This window comes from Mustelus asterias, chromosome 17 (assembly GCF_964213995.1).
Source record: "Mustelus asterias chromosome 17, sMusAst1.hap1.1, whole genome shotgun sequence".
Lineage (NCBI taxonomy): Eukaryota > Metazoa > Chordata > Chondrichthyes > Carcharhiniformes > Triakidae > Mustelus > Mustelus asterias.
Genome location: NC_135817.1, coordinates 24,533,759 through 24,556,300, shown reverse-complemented (window position 1 = coordinate 24,556,300; position 22,542 = coordinate 24,533,759). Strand labels below are relative to the sequence as shown.

Here is a 22,542-nt window from a genome sequence, read left to right as displayed (position 1 = left end):
CTGGTGACCCTTTAGTCTGGGATTGTATTGTATATAGTGTGCTCCATTCTTGTTAGTAATAAAAGCCTTTATTTCCCGGGTACGATCTAGCCTCCCGAGTGAATTAATCGCGCATCACACAGTAAGAAGTCTCACAACACCAGGTTAAAGTCCAACAGGTTTATTTGTAGCAAACACCACTAGCTTTCGGAACTGGCTGTTCCTTCGCCCACCTGACCAGTTTGCTAGTGTAGGTCCCCACCCCCTGGCAACATCTACATTGACAAGTGCCAGTACAGAACTCTGTGCTCACAGATCAGCACTCACTATCTGAGTGTCTGCACAGGGTGGAGAGGTGGGGGGTGACATCGAAAAAGAAGGGAGAGGTCTCTCTTCTCTCTCTCCCTGTCCCCCTCTCAAACCTATCCCGGAAAGTAAAGTGTTCTGTCCGCAGAAGTGACAGATTTTTCGGATTCTTCGCTCAGCCTGGGTAAAAGGATGAACCGGAGCTGCTCGTCCAGGTCCCTGTGTGCTGAGCTGGCCCAAGGGACGCTGTGTTGGGACCGGGCTGGCAGCAGGCTGGGTGCTGGGCAGCGGCAGGCGCTGGGCAGTGGGTCGGAGGAGTGCTCGCTGGTGTCGGTGGGGACTCGCAGCCGCTCGCTGCGGGCTGTCTGTGTCCTCAATGAGACAGCCAAGCCGCACAGCAGCGAGTGGGGAGCGCTGCAGTGCCTGCTACGAGCCTGCCGCAGCCAGGGGGCCGACCTCCTCACTCTCCCTTTCGGCAAGCTCGACTTCGGGGAGACCCCGGTCCTGGACTTCTTCTACAATGCAGGTTAGTGAGGGGGAAAGGTACCTGACATTCACCCTTTCACTGACAACTCATCGCTGCTATTGTACAGAACGGTATTCTCAAACACTTGCAATTTCTTTCACTGAAAAGCAATGAACTTTTAAAACAAATTAAGTATTTATTAACCTCTTCTAATTGAAAAAGACCACGAGAACTTGTGCACCTGAGTCAGGGGGTTGTGGGTTCAGGTCCCACACCCGCAAGAGTTCAAAAATTCCAGCCGACACTCCAGTGCAGTACTGAGAGATTGCTGCACTGTCAGGGTCAGTACTGAGGGAGTGCTGCACTGTCAGAGGGTCAGTACTGAGGGAGTGCTGCACTGCCAGAGGGTGAATACTGAGGGAGTGCTGCACTGTCAGAGTCAGTACTGAGGGAGTGCTGCACTGTCAGGGTCAGTACTGAGGGAGTGCTGCACTGCCAGAGGGTGAATACTGAGGGAGTGCTGCACTGTCAGGGTCAGTACTGAGGGAGTGCTGCACTGTCAGGGTCAGTACTGAGGGAGTGCTGCACTGCCAGAGGGTGAATACTGAGGGAGTGCTGCACTGTCAGAGTCAGTACTGAGGGAGTGCTGCACTGTCAGGGTCAGTACTGAGGGAGTGCTGCACTGCCAGAGGGTGAATACTGAGGGAGTGCTGCACTGTCAGAGTCAGTACTGAGGGAGTGCTGCAGTGTCAGAGGGTCAGTACTGAGGGAGTGCTGCACTGTTGGAGGGTCAGTACTGAGGGAGTGCTGCACTGTCAGAGGGTCAGTACTGAGGATGTGTTGCACTGTCAGAGGGTCAGTACTGAGGGAGTGCTGCACTGTCAGAGGATCAGTACTGAGGATGTGTTGCACTGTCAGAGGGTCAGTACTGAGGGAGTGCTGCACTGCCAGAGGGTCAGTACTGAGGGAGTGCTGCACTGCCAGAGGGTCAGTATTGAGGGAGTGCTGCACTGTCAGAGGGTCAGTACTGAGGACATGCTGCACTGCCAGGGGGTCAGTACTGAGGGAGTGCTGCACTGCCAGAGGGTCAGTATTGAGGGAGTGCTGCACTGTCAGAGGGTCAGTACTGAGGACATGCTGCACTGTCAGAGGGTCAGTACTGAGGGAGTGCTGCACTGCCAGAGGGTGAGTACTGAGGGAGTGCTGCACTGCCAGAGGGTCAGTACTGAGGACGTGCTGCACTGTCAGAAGGTGAATACTGAGGGACTGCTGCACTGTCAGAGGGTCCGTACTGAGAGATTGCTGCACTGTCAGGGTCAGTACTGAGGGAGTGCTGCACTGTCAGAGGGTCAGTATTGAGGGAGTGCTGCACTGTCAGAGGGTCAGTATTGAGGGAGTGCTGCACTGTCAGAGGGTCAGTATTGAGGGAGTGCTGCACTGTCAGAGGGTCAGTATTGAGGGAGTGCTGCACTGTCAGGTTAGTACTCAGGGAGTGCAGCATTGTCAGAGGGTCAGTACTGAGGACATGCTGCACTGTCAGAAGGTCAGTACTGAGGGAAAGCTGCGCTGTCAGAAGGTCAGTACTGAGGGCGTGCTGCATTGTCAGAGGATCAGTACTGAGGGAGTGCTGCTTTGTTCAAGGATCTAACTGAGGAAGTGCTGCACTGTCAGAGGGTCAGTACTGAGGATGTGTGGCATTGTCAGAAGGTAAGTACTGAGGGAGCGCGGCACCGTCAGGAGGTCAGTACTGAGGGAAATGCTGCAGTGTCGGAGGGTCAGTACTGGGGGAGTGCTGCATTGTCAGAGGGTAAGTGCTGAGGGAGTGCTGCACTGACAAAGGGGTCGAGACTGAGGAAGTACTGCACTGTCAGCCGTGCACTCTTTCAGATGGGATGTTTTTAAATATGATTTTAACTCCATCCTTAAAGTTGCAAAGCCAATCCACTGAATGGACCGGGCAAACCCAAAAACCAAATTCAAATTGCAATTGAATTTAATTCATGGTCCCCACAAGAGAGACAAAGATGATCCAAGTGGATAAGATAAGGCACCACCCTCCATCTCCGGTTTGATCTTAAAAAGGCCAGGCCCCATCTGGTCTCTCAGGTGAATGTGAAGTATCCCATGGCTCAGGGATTTGCAGTGGACTGAGCTACTTCTTTAAGAAGCCCAGGCTAGCTTGAATTGGTTGCTAGCCTCTTAAGATTTTTCTGTTGTTTTAAATATGTGATGTGACCAGGAGGGGAATGTTTGGAAAAAAATAATGCTCATTCTTCCTCAACATACAATTTTTGGAATATCACAAATATGTAAATACATCATTTGCATAGTTCTGAAGAAGGGACAGAGTCCTGTTACCGTAATTCTGTTACTTTCTGCACAAATGCTGCCATAACATGCTGTGTATTTCCAGCATTTTCTTTATTTCAGATTTGCAGCATCCACAGTATTTTATTTTTTGATTTATGTTTAGTCGATATTGTTTTTAGTTTGTGTGTTATAGTGAAAGTCTAAAAATCTGAAATTTTGAACAATTTCTTGTTGGCCGCTGGGAATTCAAATTAATTTTTAAAAGTTATCCATCTCTATGGGGATCAGAATACTTCTGTTTCTTTGCCATCCACAATTTTGCAGCAGTTTTTAATTTCAAAGGCAATTTGTGCACTCTTGGTCCACCTTTGCACCAGTCACGTTTTAAGGCATAGATAATATCCATTTTCTCACTGGTTGCATATACCTCTAATTTCATAAATTTATTCCTTGACTTATCTGATGAAATATACCTTTATCCCTCAAAACATTCTTTACTGTATTTGATCTTTCCACATTGTAATTAATTTTCTTTGTTTATGGGGTGCTTACCCTTTGAATCATAGAATACTTACAGTGCAGAAGGAGGCCATTTGGCTCACTGAACCTGTACCAAAAGCAATCCCACCCAGGCCCCTTCCCAATAACCCATGTATTTTCCCCACTAATCCTCTCGACACTATTGATCAATTTACCCTGGCTAACCAAACTAATCCGCACATCTTTGGAGTGTGGGAGGAAACCGGAGCACCCGGAGGAAACCCACGCAGACGGGGAAAATGTGCAAACTCCACACGGACAGTGACCCGCTGCTGGAACTGGACATGGGTCCCTGGCGGTGTGAGACAGCAGTGCTAACCACTGAGCCACCATGCCGCCCCAATGCCCAAATTTACTAGTAGAAATATTCGACCTCTGCTCTACTTAGCACATCATTTTTTTCCCTTGATAATTGAAGTAACATACTTTTTTTTTAAAGTAATGCAAAACAAAGTATTCTGCTCAGTCCACTGGCTTTGACTGAAAACCCTAAGCTTACAGTTCAGTGGAAGTACGATGTGTACAACCACAAGTTGAATTCCACTCGCTTGCTGTTCTAACATAGATCCAAAGAAAATGTGGCAACATACATATGTTAGCTTTAAAAAGACCTTCCATCCAATGGGAACTCAGTAAGTTGGGTCTCCTTTCTTCCAAAGTCACTCCAATAACATCAGTTATGTAAAGAGGGGCCTGTAATTCAAACCAGCTCCATTTGTCTCTGTGGGAGGAAGCATTTGGGCCTGGGTTGTGAACTGATCTGGAGTGGTCTCAGAACTCATCCGGTATCAGTACAGGAACCTTTCTGCAATGGCATTGGAGAGCAGATTGAAATAAATTGGGAGAGAGGGATGTGGAGATTCCAAATAACCACTTCCATTGAGAGAAGCTCTGCACTCAGAGACTGATGGTGAGAATGAAGACCAATGTGCTGACCAATTTATTTTAAGAAGTTTCACAACATCAGGTTAAAGGTTTAACCTGCTGTTGTGAGATTTCTTACTGTGCCCACCCGAGTCCAACGCCAGCATCTCCACATCATGATTTATTTTACTTCTGCATGAGGGTGTTAATACCCAGACAAAACACTTGCTCACTTTTGCCTTTAGCCCGCCCCCCTCTCCTCATGTATCATTTCTCTAATATATTAACCCACTCATCTTTAATCTGAAATGCTGAGAGTTTTTCTCTATTGATGCTTTTCTGGGAAGTGGGCACCACTGGCAAGACCAGCATTTGTTGCCCATCCCTAATCGCCCTTGAACTGAGTGACTTGCGTAGAATAATGGGTTGATAGTTGGTAATGAGATAGTGATATAACTATGGCATCAGCAGTCATGTGCAAATGACTGAGTAGAGAAGATGGAATGGTCTGTACAAGAGAGAGATGTACTTACCCAGAAGCTTGGAATATACTATAATGTAAATGAGGGAATGTTTGAAGTAACACGACAGAGTTGGACCTTTAAGTTACCTTTAGTAGTGGAAAACCTTCCCAATCCAGGAAAGACTACAAGTTATCTGAAGGGAGGTCCGAATAGTATTCAAAAAGGGAACCAAACCACAAAGCAGCTTGCCTGGCCATTTCAGAGGATAGTCAAGAGTCAACACATTGCTGTGGATCTGGTGTTACATTTGGGCCAGACAAGGTAAGGACAGTAGATTTCTTCTCTGAAGGGCATTAGTGAACTAGCTGGGTTTTTTTAAACAATCAATGATAGTTTCATGGTCACCATTACTGAGACTAGATTTCAATTCCTGATTGTATTCGCTGAATTTAAATTGCACTGGCTGCCGTGGTGGGATTTGAACTCATGTCCTTGGGCGTACTAGTCCAGCGATTATACTCCTACACCACTATCACCCCCTGAGTTAGAACAGAAGTGAGCAAAGACCTGGTCCAAGTATCAGTTGCTTTGTTTCCTTTATTCTCATTGATGCTTCCTGGGTGAAAACATTTCAGCTGTGAAATCAGACAGGACCTGAAAGTAGGTGCTGCTATTGCAATGTGTAAGTAACCCATACCCATCACTTGCAATACAAGCAGCATGCGGACCTTCTGATTTGCATGATAGCTATATGGAGTCAGCGATACTTGCCCTGCCGAGTGATTTTATGCATTCGATGCATAAAACGACACTTGTAGCAATGAAAATACAAGGCTACAGAACCAAATGCTGTGGTTTTAACTTTGTAGGAATTCGGATGGAGAAATTCAACAACATCAGCTTGATGATAGAATTCCTATAGTGAAGGAGGAGGCCATTCAGCCCATCGAGTCTGCACTAACAACAATCCCACCCATGCCGTATCCCTGTAACCCCACGTATTTATCCTGCTAATCCCCCTGACGCTAAGGGGCAGTTTAACATGGCCGATCAACCTAACCTGCACATCTTTGGACTGTGGGAGGAAACTGGAGCACCAGGAGGAAACCCACGCAGACACAGGGAGAATGTACAAACTCCACAGACACTGACCCGAGGCTGGAATTGAACAGTGCTAACCACTGTGTCACCGTGCTGCTAGGTGGCTATTAGATCATGAGTGTTGAAGTGGCTGATATGGAGCAAGAGATTTAAATGGCTGCAGTTAACCTTTGTACTGCTCCCTATCCTAAATCCGTTTCCATGGTTCACGCTGGCTTTTGGTGGTTTATGCATTAGTAAAAGTGAACTCTGAAGGCTGCCTCCTAGATGATCTTGCACAGTGTCATCAAAGGGTTTTAGCAAATTTTCTCTTTGGGTAAAAATGCATTGAGATCTTTGATCTATCTTTAGTGTTTGATTTTTATTTGAGTGCTGCTTCTCTTTAGGAATATTATCAGGACACATAGATTGTGTCTTTTTGAAGTCTACTTGTGCTGTTTAACCCTCAAACAAAGGACCTATAACAGTACTGATTATTGATATAATCTAAATCTATGTTTGCTGATGATACCAAATTGGGGTGGGGGGGAGGGGGGGTAGGGTAACTGAAATTAAAGTCAACTCTGCAATGACTTGATGGGTTGATAAGTGGCAAGTAGTATTCGCATCACACGAGGGCCAGGCAATGTCCATTTCCAAAAAAGAATCTAACTATCGCCCCTTAACATTGAAAGGCATTACAATTGCTGATATCCCTCATGTCTTGGTGGTTATCACTCACTACTAACTTAACTGAATTAATAAAAATAAATACTGTGGTTACAAGGTCAGAGGTTGGGAATTCTGCAGCCAGTAATTCACCTTTTGTGTTTTATGGACAGATTTTGGAGATAAGTCAGGAGTGTGATGGAACATTTTTGCCCACATCTGCCTTTGATTGCTCACTTTACCATTCTCTTTCTCTTATATCAAGAAAATGTTTTACTGCTAGCTTTGTAAGATATTATTTTTCATAATCCTTTATCTTATTTACTTTTTTTGCAACTCTTTGTTACATTTTACAACTCTCCCAGTCCACTGGACCTGCACTTTCATATGTATTTGTCTAAGCTCGATTTAACCCCTGGCTCCATTTTTGACCACAGTCGCTCAACTGCCCAAATTGAGTTGCCCCTGCCTTTTAGGCATATGTGTTGTCCAAAACCCAGGTTACTCTCCTGTTGAAGACCACTCTCCTCGAAGGTGAAATGGTGAAATGAACCCTTCCGTTTTCAGGGCTGCCGGCATTCTTGTCTCCAAGGACCCTGTTCCGTTCTTTTCCAAAAGCACGATCATCCTCTCTCAAGGTCAGAACTATTTGCTTACCCAGGGCCACAAGCATTCCTGTTTTCCAAGTTACTGTTGCTTCTCCTTCCAGGGTCAAGCCATTTCTTTTTGCAAGGAGTGCACACTATACTGCTTCATAAACTGGCTACTGTAAATGATTTGATAAGAATGCAAAGAAAACATCAATAGCACATAAGAGGGCCTGAGAAAGTGAGAGATTCACAGTTGACATGTGATACTTTTGTGTCATTTTCCAAAATGTTTTAATTCTAAATAGACGCCAAGATAGGATCCACCTTTCCATCTGAACATTAATTGTCATTATACATGAGCTACACTAAGAATAAGGAAGAGCTGAAAGGAATGAACCCATATTCAGTTGGCACTTTTTAAAAAAAAGTCTAGAAAATGAGATTGGTACAGATATGTTACTGCAGAAGTAAAAGTTTTACAAAGTTAAAATGATAAAAAGCTCAGCCCCATTTAATTCCTATTAACATATCTTTTGAAAGTGTAGTGGAGGAAATCCTCTGGGTCTCCATACAGCAGTATCGTACATGGGATTCACCTCCATTCAGTATATCTAATGAAATTTTAAGCCTTTTCTTTTTAACCATATACAGTTTTTTTCATGGGATAAGGGCACAGTTGACAAGGCCAGCATTTGCTGCCCATCCCTAATTGCCCTCGATAGCAATAATCATAAAAGGAAACAGAAAATGCTGGAAAAACTCAGCATCTGTGGAGGGGGAAAATCTGTGGGAGCGGCGGCACGGTAGCACAGTGGTTAACACAGCTACACAGCGCCAGGGACCTGGGTTCGATTCCCGGCTTGGGTCACTGTCTGTGTGGAGTTTGCACATTCTCCCTGTGTCTGCGTGGGTTTCCTCTGGGTGCTCCGGTTTCCTCCCACATTCTGAAAGACGTGCTGGTTAGGTGCATTGACCCGAACAGGCACCGGACTGTGGCAACTAGGGGAATTTCACAGTAACTTCATTGCAGTGTTAATGTAAGCCTTACTTGTGACCAATAAATAAACTCTACTTTACTTTACAACATTAATGGCTGGAATTCTCCGACCTTCCCATGGCTGGGATTATCCGGTCTCGCTGCTGTGAGTGGAGTTTTGGCTGAGCACTGAATTCTCCGTTCTTGCTGGCAGCAGTGGCAGGGTGAATGAGAGCAAAGGATCCTAGCCAATGTTTCGAGTCCCTAAGACTTTGAAGACGAGTCGTCTTTGTTCCTCTCCCTACAGATGTTGCCAGACCAGCTGAGTTTATCTTGCACTTTCTGTTTTTTATTTCAAATTTCCAGCATCTGCAGTATTTTGCCTTTATTATGCCCTTGAGAGCAGTTACAATTCAACCTGTGCGTCAAAGTCACAGGTAGACTAGACCAGGTAAAGACGAAAGATTTCCTTCCCTGAAACAGGATGTTAGTGAATGAGTTGGGTTTTTGCAACAAGCCATGATGGTTTCATGATTTCATTACTGAGGTTAGCTTTCAATTCCAGATTTAATGAGTTGATTTTAAATTCCTCCAGCTGTCATGCTCAGATTTTAACCTGTGTCCCCAGAGCATGAGCTTGGGCCTCTGGATTACTAAGCCAGTTATATTTCAAGTACACCACCTCCATTCAAATAGCAAACAGGAAATCTTGACAGCAAGATATGGCTGCAGCTGTGTAAGAGGACACCACACCAGAGGTAAAGCGTGGTTTTCAGCACAGGTGAAAAATAGTGCATCAGCTGTCTTATGGAACTGAAGGTCAGGCAGGGTGCATAATGGATGTCTGATCTGCCTACTTTCTATCCAATTCAAAATGAAATTTGTCCCCAGCCAGAAGATGTTACTAACATTAAATTTGGACAGAGCTCCAAGATTTACTTTCACCTTTCCCGGCAATGGACTTAAAAATTAAAGTTGACCAAAGTGATGTTCTCAAAAGAAATCAATCACTTCCTCCCTTTTGTTTCTGTTCTCTGGTATTTTGTTTGGTCAGCTGAGAAATGGTCTTGTAATATTGTAATTGCATAAGAATATAGGAACAGAAATAGGTCATTCAATCCCTGGAACATATTCTGCCATGTTTATCATGGATGATCAGGAGGTTGACTTTGTTTATTCGTCATTAAACTAGAAAGCGTGCTGAAAAGATTTACTAGGATGTTACCGGGACTTGTTGGTTTGAGTTATAAGGAGAGGCTGGGTAGACTCCTGGAGTATAGGAGGCTTAGGGGTGATCTTATAGAGGTCTGTAAAATAATGAGGGGCATAGATCAGGTAGATAGTCAACATCTTTTCCCAAAGGTAGGGAAGTCTAAAACCAGAGGACATAGGTTTAAGGTGAGAGAAGAGAGATACTAAGGGGTCCAGAGGGGCAATTCTTTCACTCAGAGGGTGGTGAGTATCTGGAATGAGCTGCCAGAGGCAGTAGCAGAGGTGGGTACAATTTTGTCTTTTAAAAAGCATTTAGACAGTTACATGGGTAAGATGGATATAAAGGGATATGGGCCAAACGTGGGCAATTAGGATTAGCTTAGTGGTAAAATGTGGGCAGCATGGACAAGTTGGGCTGAAGGGCCTGTTTCCATCTTCCTGTTTCCATGTTGTAAACCTCTATGACCCCTTGATGTCTTTACCTCCCAAAAATACTGTGACTCAACAAAAGTAGAGGGAGGGCCTATAGCGGCAGGGGCAGGGTTTCTGGAGGCATTGGGCCTGTAAGCAACTTATGTAGCGGCAATGGAATGTAAATTGATGTTGAGTTATAAAAATATTTATATTTGTATTGGATAGCTTCTGATCTATGAAGAACATTTGTTCCTGGTCTTTAGGGTGACTTCATCTTAAAACCTTCAGGATGTTCTTACTTGAAAAGTCTGTCAAATATGAGCGTAATCTTCAGTTTGATTGGCTTGCATTTGCTGCATACAAATGTTTGTCCTCTTCCTTTTTGTATTGGTGGTAATTGTCACTAAGGCCAGCCTTACTGAGTAAGGGCCGTGTGATCTGAAGAACCAATCAACTTGGGGAATCTTTCTGAGGGGAGGTGGTTCCCTAGTTAGGATGTGCTATGGATTAGCTCCAAGCCTGCAGCTAGTGAAGGAACTTTGTAAATAAAGTTTGTTTGCTCAAGTTGAGAAGCCTCTGAGAGTACATCTTCACAGCATTTTGAGACATGAAGACTGTACAGATTGCCAATCATTTGCTAATTGGATTTCTGGCTGATAGTTGTTGCTATGGCACTGGGACCCTTCTTGATACTGTCTGTACTGGGTGTGAAGGAGTTGTTTTAAAAAAAAACAATTGCTACTGCACGGTATCATAGGATCTTACAACATCATAGGAGGCCATTCAGCCCATAGTGCCTGTGCTGGTTGTTTGAAAGAGCTGTCCTATTTAATCTCACGCTTTTCCTCATAACACACAAAACATCTTCGTCAAAGGCTGAACTTTCATGTGGAGGTAAAAGAGGTGCTGGGTCTGCTTTTGAGTCAAAAACACACCTCTGGGGAAATCTAATTTAAAGTTCAGATCTTCACCTGGATGAAGTTCTCAGTAAATATGGAGACAGTCTCCTGTCCACTTACAATCAGTGGGTGTGGAAACAAAGATGGTTCAGAACAAGTGTGGGACTTATTTAAACTCTTATGGCGTCTATCACTCAGACTGCTGGTCATCCAGAGGGAGAGATCTGTTGATTGTGCCAAAGCCTTCCACTGCACCAGAGGCAAGTGAGACATCACAGGGGATCTGGAAGCTTGGTATCCAGAGCAGAGCAGACCCACCTAGTCTTTTTGCCAATTATTCTATTTCTAAAACTTCTGGTTACTGACTGAGTGCCAAATACTTTCTTCCGACTTGCTCATTCAAAGCCCCTCATAATTTTGAATATTTCTATTAGGTCTCCTCTTAGCCTTCTCTGCATAGGGAGAATAATCCCATCTTCTCCAATCTCTCCATGTAACTGAATCCCCTCATCTCTGGGATCCTCTTGGCAAACCTTCAGGGCTGGGACATTATTCCAAAAGTGCGTTGTCCAGATTTGCACACAATACTCCAGCTGAACTAACAATGGATTTGTTAAGATGTAGCACAACCTTGATCTTTTCTCCAGTGTCCCTATTTACAAAGTCAAAAACGGTTTCTTAACCACATCATCACTTTGCCCTGCCAACTTTAACAATTTGTGAAAATGCAGCCCCAGGTCTCCCTACAAGATAGCACCATTTGGATTATACTGCCTTTCCATATTGTTTTACTCAAACAACAGTGCATCACCTGACAGGTTGCTCAAATCTGGCCAAAAACAAATCATCAGTATAGAAACAGTCCACTGAAATGAGTTATCATTACTGAGCTCACAGAGTGGGTGGCACAGTGGTCAGTGCTGCTGCCTCACAGCGCCAGGGACCCAGGTTTAATTCCGGCCTTGGGCGACTGTCTGTGTGGAGTTTGCATATTCTCTCCATGCTTCCTCCCCCAGTCCAAAGATGTGCAGGATAGATGGATTGGCCATGCTAAATTGCCCTTAGTGTCAGGGGAATAAACAGGGTAAATGCATGGGGTTACGGGGACAGGGCCGGGGTAGGATTGTTGCTCAATGGGCCAAATGGCCTCTTTTTGCACTGTAGAGATTCAATGATATGCAATGTGAGTACATGACGACGGCTCCTGCAAACTTGGGTGTTGCACTTGTCTCAGATACTGTGCATGTTGACACAAGGATTAATTACACTGCAAAATGAGATGAAGCTATCTTTACGTCCTGTCTCTAAAAATAATATTCCATGTACAGTTGCTGATGTGCTATGAAAATGGCACAAGTGGTAACTTGACCCACCTGTAAGAATCCATGGACTTCACCCCTGACCTTTCCTCCTTAATTAATAGTGGACTAATCTCTATGCGCCCTGTGGCTAATTGAACTTGAGCAGAAAGGTGAAACTTTCAAATATATTGTTAAATCCCAGAGGAGATGTACATTTCCAATAGATTGGCCTTGCAACACTATGTACCGAACGAAGCTTAGTGAAAGACAGGATTTATGCATCATGCAAAAAAAGGATTATTAGTGTTTGAGGCTTTCAAGGTGGCATCATGTTTGTTTAATTATACTGTGTGTTTGGTGGATAGGTAGCGCTGTATCAAATATTTTTCTTTTTAAAATATCAGTTATTGCCAGGAATTTTCCTTGACTGACCAATATAATGCCAACATCTGTGGCTACCTTGTTATTAGCAGCTTATGCTGAACTTTGTTAATCTCATTTGCATGTGCCAAAGAGTAAGAAAAAAGCATAAAATGAGCAAAAAGCTAATGATTTGCAGCCCTGAAGATGCAAATAAAGCACACACCAGTCTCCTCCTTTAAGTCCCTTTTTATCCAACTGATATGGAAATTAAAAGAGAAAAATAGGTCGGCACGGTAGCACAGTGGTTAGCACTGCTGCTTCACAGCTCCAGGGACCTGGGTTTGATTCCCGGCTTGGATCATTGTCTGTGTGGAGTTTGCACATTCTCCTCATGTCTGAGTGGGTTTCTTCCGGGTGCTCCGGTTTCCTCCCACAGTCCAAAGATGTGTGGGTTAGGTTGATTGGCCATGCTAAATTTGCCCTTCGTGTCCTGAGATGCGTAGGTTAGAGGAATTCGCGGGTAAATGTGTAGGGATATGGGGGTAGGGCCTGGGTGGGATTGTGGCCGGTGCAGACTCGATGGGCCGAATGGCCTCTTTCTGTGCTGTAGGGTTTCTATGATTCTAAAATGCTGGAAAATCTCAGCGGGTCTGACAGCACCTGCAAGGAGAGAAAAGAGCTGACGTTTTGAGTCCCAGTGACCCCTTGTGTCAAACCCTTTTCTCTCCTTACAGATGCTGCCAGACCTGCTGAGATTTTCCAGCATTTTCTCTTTCGGTTTCAGATTCCAGCATCCGCAGTAATTTGTTTTTATCCAGTGATATGGAAATTAGTTGGAAGTGATCAAACCATTATTAAAGCACATTAAGGCTGCTGCATTGTTAAGAAAATACTATCGTGGAAACTTTTCTCTTTTTGATGCGCCAGATTCTGTGATGCCGTCATGAAACATTCCAAGGTATGTAAAATACTGGAGTAAAAATAGAAAATGCTGGAAATACTCAGCAGGTCTGGCAGCATCTCAGCTGAGAGAGAAACAAGAGTTCATTTCAGTTCTGTGATCATCAGCATTGGGAAACGTTAGAGTTGTCTGAGGTTTCAAGCAAGTGAAAGGCGGAAGAGTCGGCATTAAAACGAACAAAAGGGAAGGTGTCTGATACAGTAGCAAGAATTTAAAGGGCAAAGGGTTCATGATGTAAGATCAATAGGAGTGATAATGGGGCAAGTAGAGAAACAAAAGATCTAGGTTAGATCTTTTGGCCATGGTACATGCATGGGGTTACAGAGATAGGGTGGGGGAGGGGTGCTGTGTCTGGGAAAGATGGTCTTTCGCAAAGTCAGTGCAGACTCAATGGGCTGAATGGCCTCCTTCTGCAATCTAGATATTCTATGATATGTGAAAGCCATGACTTCCTGACCAGGGTTATGAGGGGTGCTGTTATGATCACCCTGCTGCAGGCTATTGTGAAAACAGGTAAAGAGATGACTGAGTCAACCCATCCCTTCCCCCCTCCCACCCTTCCGATGAGTAAGATACTCAGTGCACTTGAAGGTGAGAAATTGAACCCAAAATAGTATCTACAGCAAATCTGATTTTGTAATACTCTTATTTGTAAAATACAAAATTCAGTTCTTTATTACCTATCTATACTTGGGCTATCAGTATTTGAACATTGCAATATCTCTGTTAAACCACATCCTTCAGTATCTATTCATTTGAGGTTGATGCTTCCATTTCTCATTCCTCACAGAATGCATTTGCACAGACATTTCCACCTTATGTTAAAAGCAAAATTCTAGAGGAAGTGGCGCTAATAGAACTGAGTTGAGGAAAAATTTCTATGTTTAATATTATAAAGAAATTTTTCATGTTGGCAATGGCAACCATACCGTATTACACCATAAGACATAGCAGCGGAGGCAGGCTATTCTGCCATTCAATGAGATCATGACTGATCTAAAATGGTATTCTTCAACTCCACTTTTATATATATAAATGATTTGGAAGAAGGTGTAATTGGTGTAATCAGCAAGTTTGCGGATGACACAAAGATGGCTGGAATTGCGGATAGCGAAGAGCATTGTCGGGCAATACAGCAGGATATAGATAGGCTGGAAAATTGGGCGGAGAGGTGGCAGATGGAATTTAATCCGGATAAATGCGAAGTGATGCATTTTGGAAGAAATAATGTAGGGAGGAGTTATACAATAAATGGCTGAGTCATCAGGAGTATAGAAACACAGAGGGACCTAGGTGTGCAAGTCCACAAATCCTTGAAGGTGGCAACACAGGTGGAGAAGGTGGTGAAGAAGGCATATGGTATGCTTGCCTTTATAGGACAGGGTATAGAGTATAAAAGCTGGAGTCTGATGATGCAGCTGTATAGAACGCTGGTTAGGCCGCATTTGGAGTACTGCGTCCAGTTCTGGTCGCCGCACTACCAGAAGGACGTGGAGGCATTGGAGAGAGTGCAGAGAAGGTTTACCAGGATGTTGCCTGGTATGGAGGGTCTTAGCTATGAGGAGAGATTGGGTAGACTGGGGTTGTTCTCCTTGGAAAGACGGAGAATGAGGGGAGATCTAATAGAGGTATACAAGATTATGAAGGGTATAGATAGGGTGAACGGTGGGAGGCTTTTTCCCAGGTCGGAGGTGACGATCACGAGGGGTCACGGGCTCAAGCTGAGAGGGGCGAAGTATAACTCAGACATCAGAGGGACGTTTTTTACACAGAGGGTGGTGGGGGCCTGGAATGCGCTGCCAAGTAGGGTGGTGGAGGCAGGCACGCTGACATCGTTTAAGACTTACCTGGATAGTCACATGAGCAGCCTGGGAATGGAGGGATACAAACGATTGGTCTAGTTGGACCAAGGAGCGGCACAGGCTTGGAGGGCCGAAGGGCCTGTTTCCTGTGCTGTACTGTTCTTTGTTCTTTGTTCTTTGTTCTTTTCCACCTTATCTTCATAATCCTTAAATACCATACTGATTAAAAATATCTCTCTGTCTTGAACATACTTAAAGACCCAGCCTCCACAGCCCTCTGCGGTAAAGAATTCCACAGATTTACCACCCTCTGAAAGAAGAAATTCCTCCTCATTTGTGTCTTAAATGGATGACCCCTTAGTTTGGTCCTAGACTCTCCCACAAGCAGAAATACCCTCTTAGCATCTACCCTGTCAAGCCCCCTGCGAATCCTATATGTTTCAATGTCTATATGTCGCCTCTCATTCTTAAAAACTCCAGTGAGTACGGGCCCAACCTACTCAACCTCTCCTCATAAGAAAATCCCTCTATACCAGGGATCAACCTTGTGAACCTTCTCTGGACTGCCCCGATGCCAGTCTATCTTTCCTTCGATAAGGGGTAAACATTTTGTTTGGAATGAAAACAGAGAATACTAGAAAATCTCAGCAGGTCTGACAGCATCTGTGGAGAGATAACTTTGTTGAGTCTTTGTCAGGCAAAGCTCTGACAAAGGGTCATCCAGACTCGAAACGTTGGCTCTGTTCTCTCTCCACAGATGCTGTTTGACCTGCTGAGATTTTCCAGCATTTTCTGTTTTTGTTTCAGATTCCAATTTCCGCAGTAATTTGCTCTTATCATTTTGATGGAATGTTGTTTTCACAAATAACGTACTTCCCTGTTCCAAAAAGTAATTCTGAAATATATCACAGCGCAAAAATTAGAGAGTTTCACCCTTTACGTTCTGTTGTAAAACTGTGTTGCGGTATATCTGGGGCAGGTTGAATGCAGAAGGCGAAAATCAGCCTTTTTATCAGACAGACTGGCCCTTTGGGAAGTGGGTTTAACACATGGCTCTTCTGAAGTTGTATTGTATTCAATGTATTCAAGAAGCGGCTAGATATAGCACTTAGGTCGAATGGGATCAAAGGTAATGGGGAGAAAGCAGAATTAGACTATTGAGTTGGACGATCAGCCATGATCGTGATGAATGGCGGAACAGGCTCAAAGGGCCAAATGGCCTCCTCCTGCTCCTATCTTCTATGCTTCTATGTAATCAGGCCACGTGTTCTGGGAGCAGTATGGAGATTCCACATGTGCAGCACAACTTAGCCACTCTTACATGTGCAGCACAACTTAGCCACTCTCATATGTGCTTTGTTTACACTGTGGTATAACCCACAGCAGAGACAATGGTGCACTGAGCATCCCGGACCTCCTTAAACATGCCTTGTTCTGAGTGTACCTAGAAGGGACATGATGATCACCCTGCTGCTGGTGGTGCACTTTCATGGTGTGAGCATTGCACTCCATTTTAACCTCTGGGCTATGAATTATTGCCAAATGTTGTCCTCCGCAAATACCTTCATACGTTACATCACTGGAAGATAACTTTCGGAATTTTGGTTCCATCCACTTTAATCCTTATCCTGTTTCATTTGCACTGATTTGATTTGATCAGCTTCCTGCTTATCTTTAACCCATGTAGAGCCATTCCTGTCCTGATTCAGAGTGATCCCCAGTCCAACTCAGCCAAAGAAATTTGATCTAAATGTCTCTGCTTGTATCTATTGCAGTCTCTCTCACCTTGCCTCAAGTTTTCTTTTGTCTCAATTTTCTCTTTTAAAGAAGCTGTCTCATGCTAGAATATGGTTCTATGAGTTTCCAGCACCCCCATGGTACCTTACTTGAGTTGTTATTTCCCTGTGTAAGGCTGCATAGTCCCTTTCTAAATGCCACCTATCATGAGGTGGCATCACAGCCAATCCTGTCCTAACACCATGGCCTCTATATGAAGTTTCCAATATAAGTAATAGAATAGCAATGAGGCTAATTACACATAATCAACAACAGTCTTGCTGAGGTTAACAGAGTGCAAACCAAACACAATACTGATCTAGGGTTATGCTACTGATCCAGAGGCCAGGGCTAATAATTCAGTGAAAGAATAAGGTCCATTGCCACCAAAATACTTTGGAATTTGAATTCATTTTTTTAAACCAATCTAAAACTGGATTCATTAAAACTGATTGTAAAGCTACGAAACTGTTCACTAATGTCCTATAGGGAAGGAAACCTGCTACATTACCCATTCTGGCCAATAACTGATTCCAGTCCCACAGCAACATGGTTTCATTGTCCAGAACTAGGGGGTCATAGTTTGAGGATAAAGGGAAAACGTTTAGGACTGAGGTGAGGGGAAATTTCTTCACCTCAGGGTGGTGAATGTGTGGAATTCACTACCACAGAAAGTAGTTGAGGCCCACATCCTGGGAGCTAATAGATAAAAAAGAAACAGCTGGTATTAAATTTGTTGTGTTGTGGTCATAGTTTAGTAGATGTTATTATGGCCACCACCAGACAATAATGGCGGACTGCAGTGTGCATTCATTAAACTGCGACCATGCTCTTGTTTTACAGACATTGCTGTGGTGGACATGAGTGATATTTTCAGGCAGCCGACGCTCTTTTATCATCTTGGTATACGAGAAAGTTTCGGCATGACGAACAATGTCATTCTCTTCCACAACACTGACCTGGAAACTGCTCAGTCACTCAAGGTTACTCACTTTCATATTCATTCATATTTTCTAACATATATTAATTTCTGACATGTATTCGTGGGCGGTATCTTTGGTTTCTGTCGGAATGATCTGCCATTTCAAATTAAAGCCCCCCCCGCCCCACACTTTTTGTTCTCTTTGGAATTCATCTTTAAAATTTAGACTTTGTGAAGCCCCAAGATTTCATAATATTGACCATTACACAAGATCCTAAAGTAAACACTACAACCTGTAAGCTTGACTTCTTGCTGATAGCTCAATTACCCTGTGCTGAAACATCAATGGGCCAGAGACAAAAAAGAAAATGCTGGAAAATCTCAGCAAGTCTGACAGCATCTGTGGGGAGAGAATAGAGCCAACGTTTCAAGTCTAGATGACCCTTCATCAGGTGTTCTGACAAAGAGTCATCGAGACTCGAAACGTTGGCTCTATTCTCTCCCCACAGATGCTGTCAGACCTGCTGAGATTTTTCAGCATTTTCTGTTTTTGTTTCAAATTCTAGCATCCACAGTATTTTGCTTTCATCAATGGGCCAGCTCTGGTTGAATCCTGCATTCTAGATGTTCATGTTTCCTTCATGCGTCATGGTATTTAACTCCTTCCCAGGCTTGCAAACATACTAAATTGACAGGAAAGAAAAGACTACTTAGGCCTTCAAACCTGTCCTAAACCACAAAGGCCCACCTATTCTCATCGTCATGGAACACCCTGAGAGAGGCAAAAAGGAGAAAAAGTTCAAGGACCTGAAGGAAAAGAAGTTACTCAACAAAAGTGTTCTCCAACCCTCACCAGCCTACACCCCAGGCAATCAATACCAATCCAGGAGATCGCACGGATCAAGATACTTGTTAAGACTCCCTTTAAACTCTCGGTCAGTATTGGAGTTGTTATTACGGGTGTTGCCTCCTAACAGAAGGAATAGTTAGGCAGAACCAGAAATTCCCAGTTGAAATCCAAGATCTGTTCAACCACTTTTCCCATTTATTTACAAGGTTTGCAAGAGGCACTAGATCAAAAGTTGATGGAAATATGTAAGGAGTCAAGACTCTGGTTTAAAGTCACCATCTGTTCAATGCATTCAAAGAGAAAATAATCCAAAGTATATCTCCAAGACATGGGCTTTACAATAGAATTGCAAAGAAGCCAAAAATGAATTTATTTTTCTTTAGTCACCTTCAAGGAATGGACTTGCATTTCGACTTGTTTTTGAGTTGTCCATTTATTTTTTAGTTGTTTTTTCCTTGGGGGGCCGTGAGTTTTGAAACTGCTCATTGGCTTTTGCAGGTTTTACAATTCCACAATGCTGAAAGTTGGCTAACTTCAACCTATCTTCTTCACTTTTCTGCCCAAAGGCAGGTCTTTCCAAGACTGAGCAGGAATGTTTCTCATCCTTACCACCTGCCATTGTGTAGGAAGGAGTTGCTACTTAACCTGTTTGGCCACATTATGAACACACCTTCCTTGGACATCAGGTCTTGAAGTGGGACTTGAACCCAGAGCTTGTGTTTGAGGCAGGTATGCTACACACTGTACCACAATGCCTCCAATGTCAATTTATATATTTTCATATTTCTACTCTGGTAAGCCCAGTCTTTGTGCTTCAGAAAAGGCTGGGCGATGGTCTTTACACCTTGTCACCCATTCAAAAAAAAAGCCTGCAAAAGAAGTGAATAACGTCTAAAAAAAAACTTTTATCACTGAGAAATCCAGGTGACAGGCCTGGACCCATAGTGGAATATGGAAAGTGCCAAGAGAAACACTAGAAAAATGTGAGTAATAGTGACTAGATGACGCCTATCTTACATTTCATAAGATCATGAGAAATAGGAGCAGGAGTAGACCATTGGCCCTCGAGCCTGCTCTACCATTTCATAAGATCATGGCTAATATGTGGCCTTACCCCCACTTTCCTACCTGTCTCCCATCAGAAGTCACTAAAAGCTAGCATGCAGGTGCAGCAAGCAATGAGGAACATGGATAAATTGTTGGCCTTCATCGCAAGGGACTTTGAGCACGGGAATAAAGATGTCTTGTGCTTATATAGAGCCTTAGTGAGATGGAGTATTATGTACAGTTGTGGTCTCCTTATCTAAGGAAATATGTATTTGCCATAGAGAGCGCAGTGGAGGTTCACCAGACTAATCTCTGGGATAGCATGATTGTTGTATGAGGAGAGATTGAGGAAACTGAAATTGAGGAAAGAATGAGAAGTGATCTCATTGAAGTAGAACTGGTCCATAGTCCGTTGAATCCCTACAGTGCAGAAGGAGGCTACTTGGCCCATCAAGTCTACACCGACTCTCTGAAAGTGCATCTTAGAAATGGGAGGTCTTCAGAGACATGTGGGTTCATCAGTGTAAATGAGCAAAATGTCATGGACAGGTTAAGAAAATAATTAAAAAGACTAATTGAATGCTGACCTTTAAGTCAAGATTGAAATGATAAGGGAATAGAAGTTATGTTTAAACTGTACAAAGCTCTGGTTAGACCTGGAGTATTGAGAGCAGTTTGGGCAGCACACATTAAGAAGGATATGTTGGCCTTGTGGGAGAATATACCGCTGACCTATCAGAAAGATTCTTGGAACCCTAGTGTTAGCTTATGAGGAATGTTTACACAAACTATTCTGTGGACTTTTGAAGGCCAAGGGATGATTTGATCAAAGCTTTCAAGATATATTAAGGGGAACAGGTAGATGGAGAGAAATTGATTGTGCAATCTTGGGATGGGGCCATTGTACGGACATTCGAATCAGATCTTTCAGGGATGAAACACTTCTGCATAAAAGATTGGTGAAGGATTTTAGGAAACACTTGTACACGCAAAAGATGACAGAACTTTAGAATGCTCTCCCACAAAGAGCAATCAATGCTGGGTCTTTATTAATTTTAAATCTGGGATTGATGGATTTTTATTATCCAAAGGTATCAAGTGTATTTGGGGCAAAGCTAGGACTTTGGTTGCAAATTTCATTGCCATTATTTCATTGACTGGGGGAAACAGGCTCAAGGGCAAAGTAGCCCACTTCTGTTCTGAGGGCCCTTTGTAAGAAATTCTGGGGGTAAAATTCAACTTTGACGTAATGCACCCTATCATGTTTTTCATTCCATTGAATTCAAAGCAAAGGAAATGTGGGCACTGATTATAAGTGGCAGCTGATCTGCTACTGCCAATTTTGAATTTCACACTCCCTGTCCTTTATCTCAGCATCATTAACTTTGGATTTAATGTAAAAAATCTTTTCATCTGATTTATCTACATTCTTTTCTATTTTACCTTACTGTTCTAACTGGATTGTCAAAAGAACTCAGTTGGCTAACTAGCATCCTTTAGGGAAGGAAAACTGCTGTCCTTATCCAGTCTGTCCTGAGTATGACTCCAGTTCCACATCAACCTCTAAATTGCCTTCTGAAGTCTCTTGATTGCTTTCTGGCAGCTGAAATCTTTTTATGTTGCAACAGTCAGTCACCCACTGAGTGGGTGTTAGAGTCTGACTCCTTGAGGCAAGTGCTGGATCAAGAAATGCGACTTGTATTCATGTGTCATGCCGTTACTCATGGCATAGGTCTAGTGAGGGAGAGGAGAGAAGATCAGTGCCAGCAGGAAATGTATGATCACCTACTTTCTGGCATAGAGAGAGAGAGGGACCTAATTGGAGGCAGAAGAAAGTTGCATTACATTCTCCATAGAGGTGGGATTTTTCCACCATTTCTGCCAGTGGGATCCTCCAGATCAGCTGACAGTGACCTGCACCATGGGTTCCCTGGCAGCAGGGGGTGCGAGCAACAGGAAACCCCATTGACAGCGACAGGACCAGAAGATCCCACTGTCGGACAATGACGAGCCACCACCACAAAACACGGCACCCTGGGGATGCAGGGGTGGGGGACTGGGCTGGGGGGGGGGGGGGGGGGAGGGAGACCCTGCCCACAGTGATTGGCCCAGATCCTCCGGTATAATTTAAGTGTGCGTTTGGAACAGCATTTTGCAATCATGCCCAGTCTTGTTTTAATAACTATAAATCTGGGTATAATGACTCTGATGTACACAAATCCGGGAACTTATTCAGGCATGACTCAGTAAGATTCAGCAGTAGCTCAGTTAATAGCACGTGAGTCTCTTTGGGTCAAAGGTTCAGGTCCAACTCCAGGTCTTGAGCATAAAAAGAAATCCCAGGTTGACACCACTATAGTGCTGTGGGAGTGCTGCACTATTGGAGGTACAATCTTTCATTTGAGACATTACACCGAGATCTTATCTCCCTTCTCGGGAAGATGGAAAAGATTTCATGGCACTGTTTTGAAGAAGATCATGGGGAGACCACTCCAGTGTCCTGGCCAAAGTTTATCCCTCAAACAACATCACAAATAGATGATTTAGTCATTATCACATTGCTGTTTGTTGGAGCTTACTGTGAGCAAATTGGCTGCCACATTTCTTATGTTTCAACAATAACTACACTTTAAAAAGTACTTAATTGGCTATAAAACACTATGGGATGACCAGTGGTCATGAAAGGTACTGTACAAATGCAAGTCTTTGTTTTTCTTATTCCCTGGTGAATTACTTTAGGCACAATCATAC

General features: G+C 43.7%; 1 protein-coding gene across 2 annotated transcripts in view; it reads left to right on the top strand.

The window, feature by feature from the left end:
- The first annotated feature begins 274 nt into the window (after positions 1–274).
- Positions 275–22,542, top strand: part of map3k15 (mitogen-activated protein kinase kinase kinase 15) — a 134,468-nt gene continuing 112,200 nt past the window's right edge. Inside the window, exons 1-2 of one of the 2 annotated variants that reach the window (XM_078232396.1) lie at positions 275–811; positions 17,816–17,955. In XM_078232396.1, coding sequence (XP_078088522.1) covers positions 478–811; positions 17,816–17,955 — 474 coding nt within the window. In that variant the 5' untranslated portion in view covers positions 275–477. The remainder of the gene's footprint in view (positions 812–17,815; positions 17,956–22,542) is intronic. The other variant, XM_078232397.1, reaches the window with a different exon arrangement.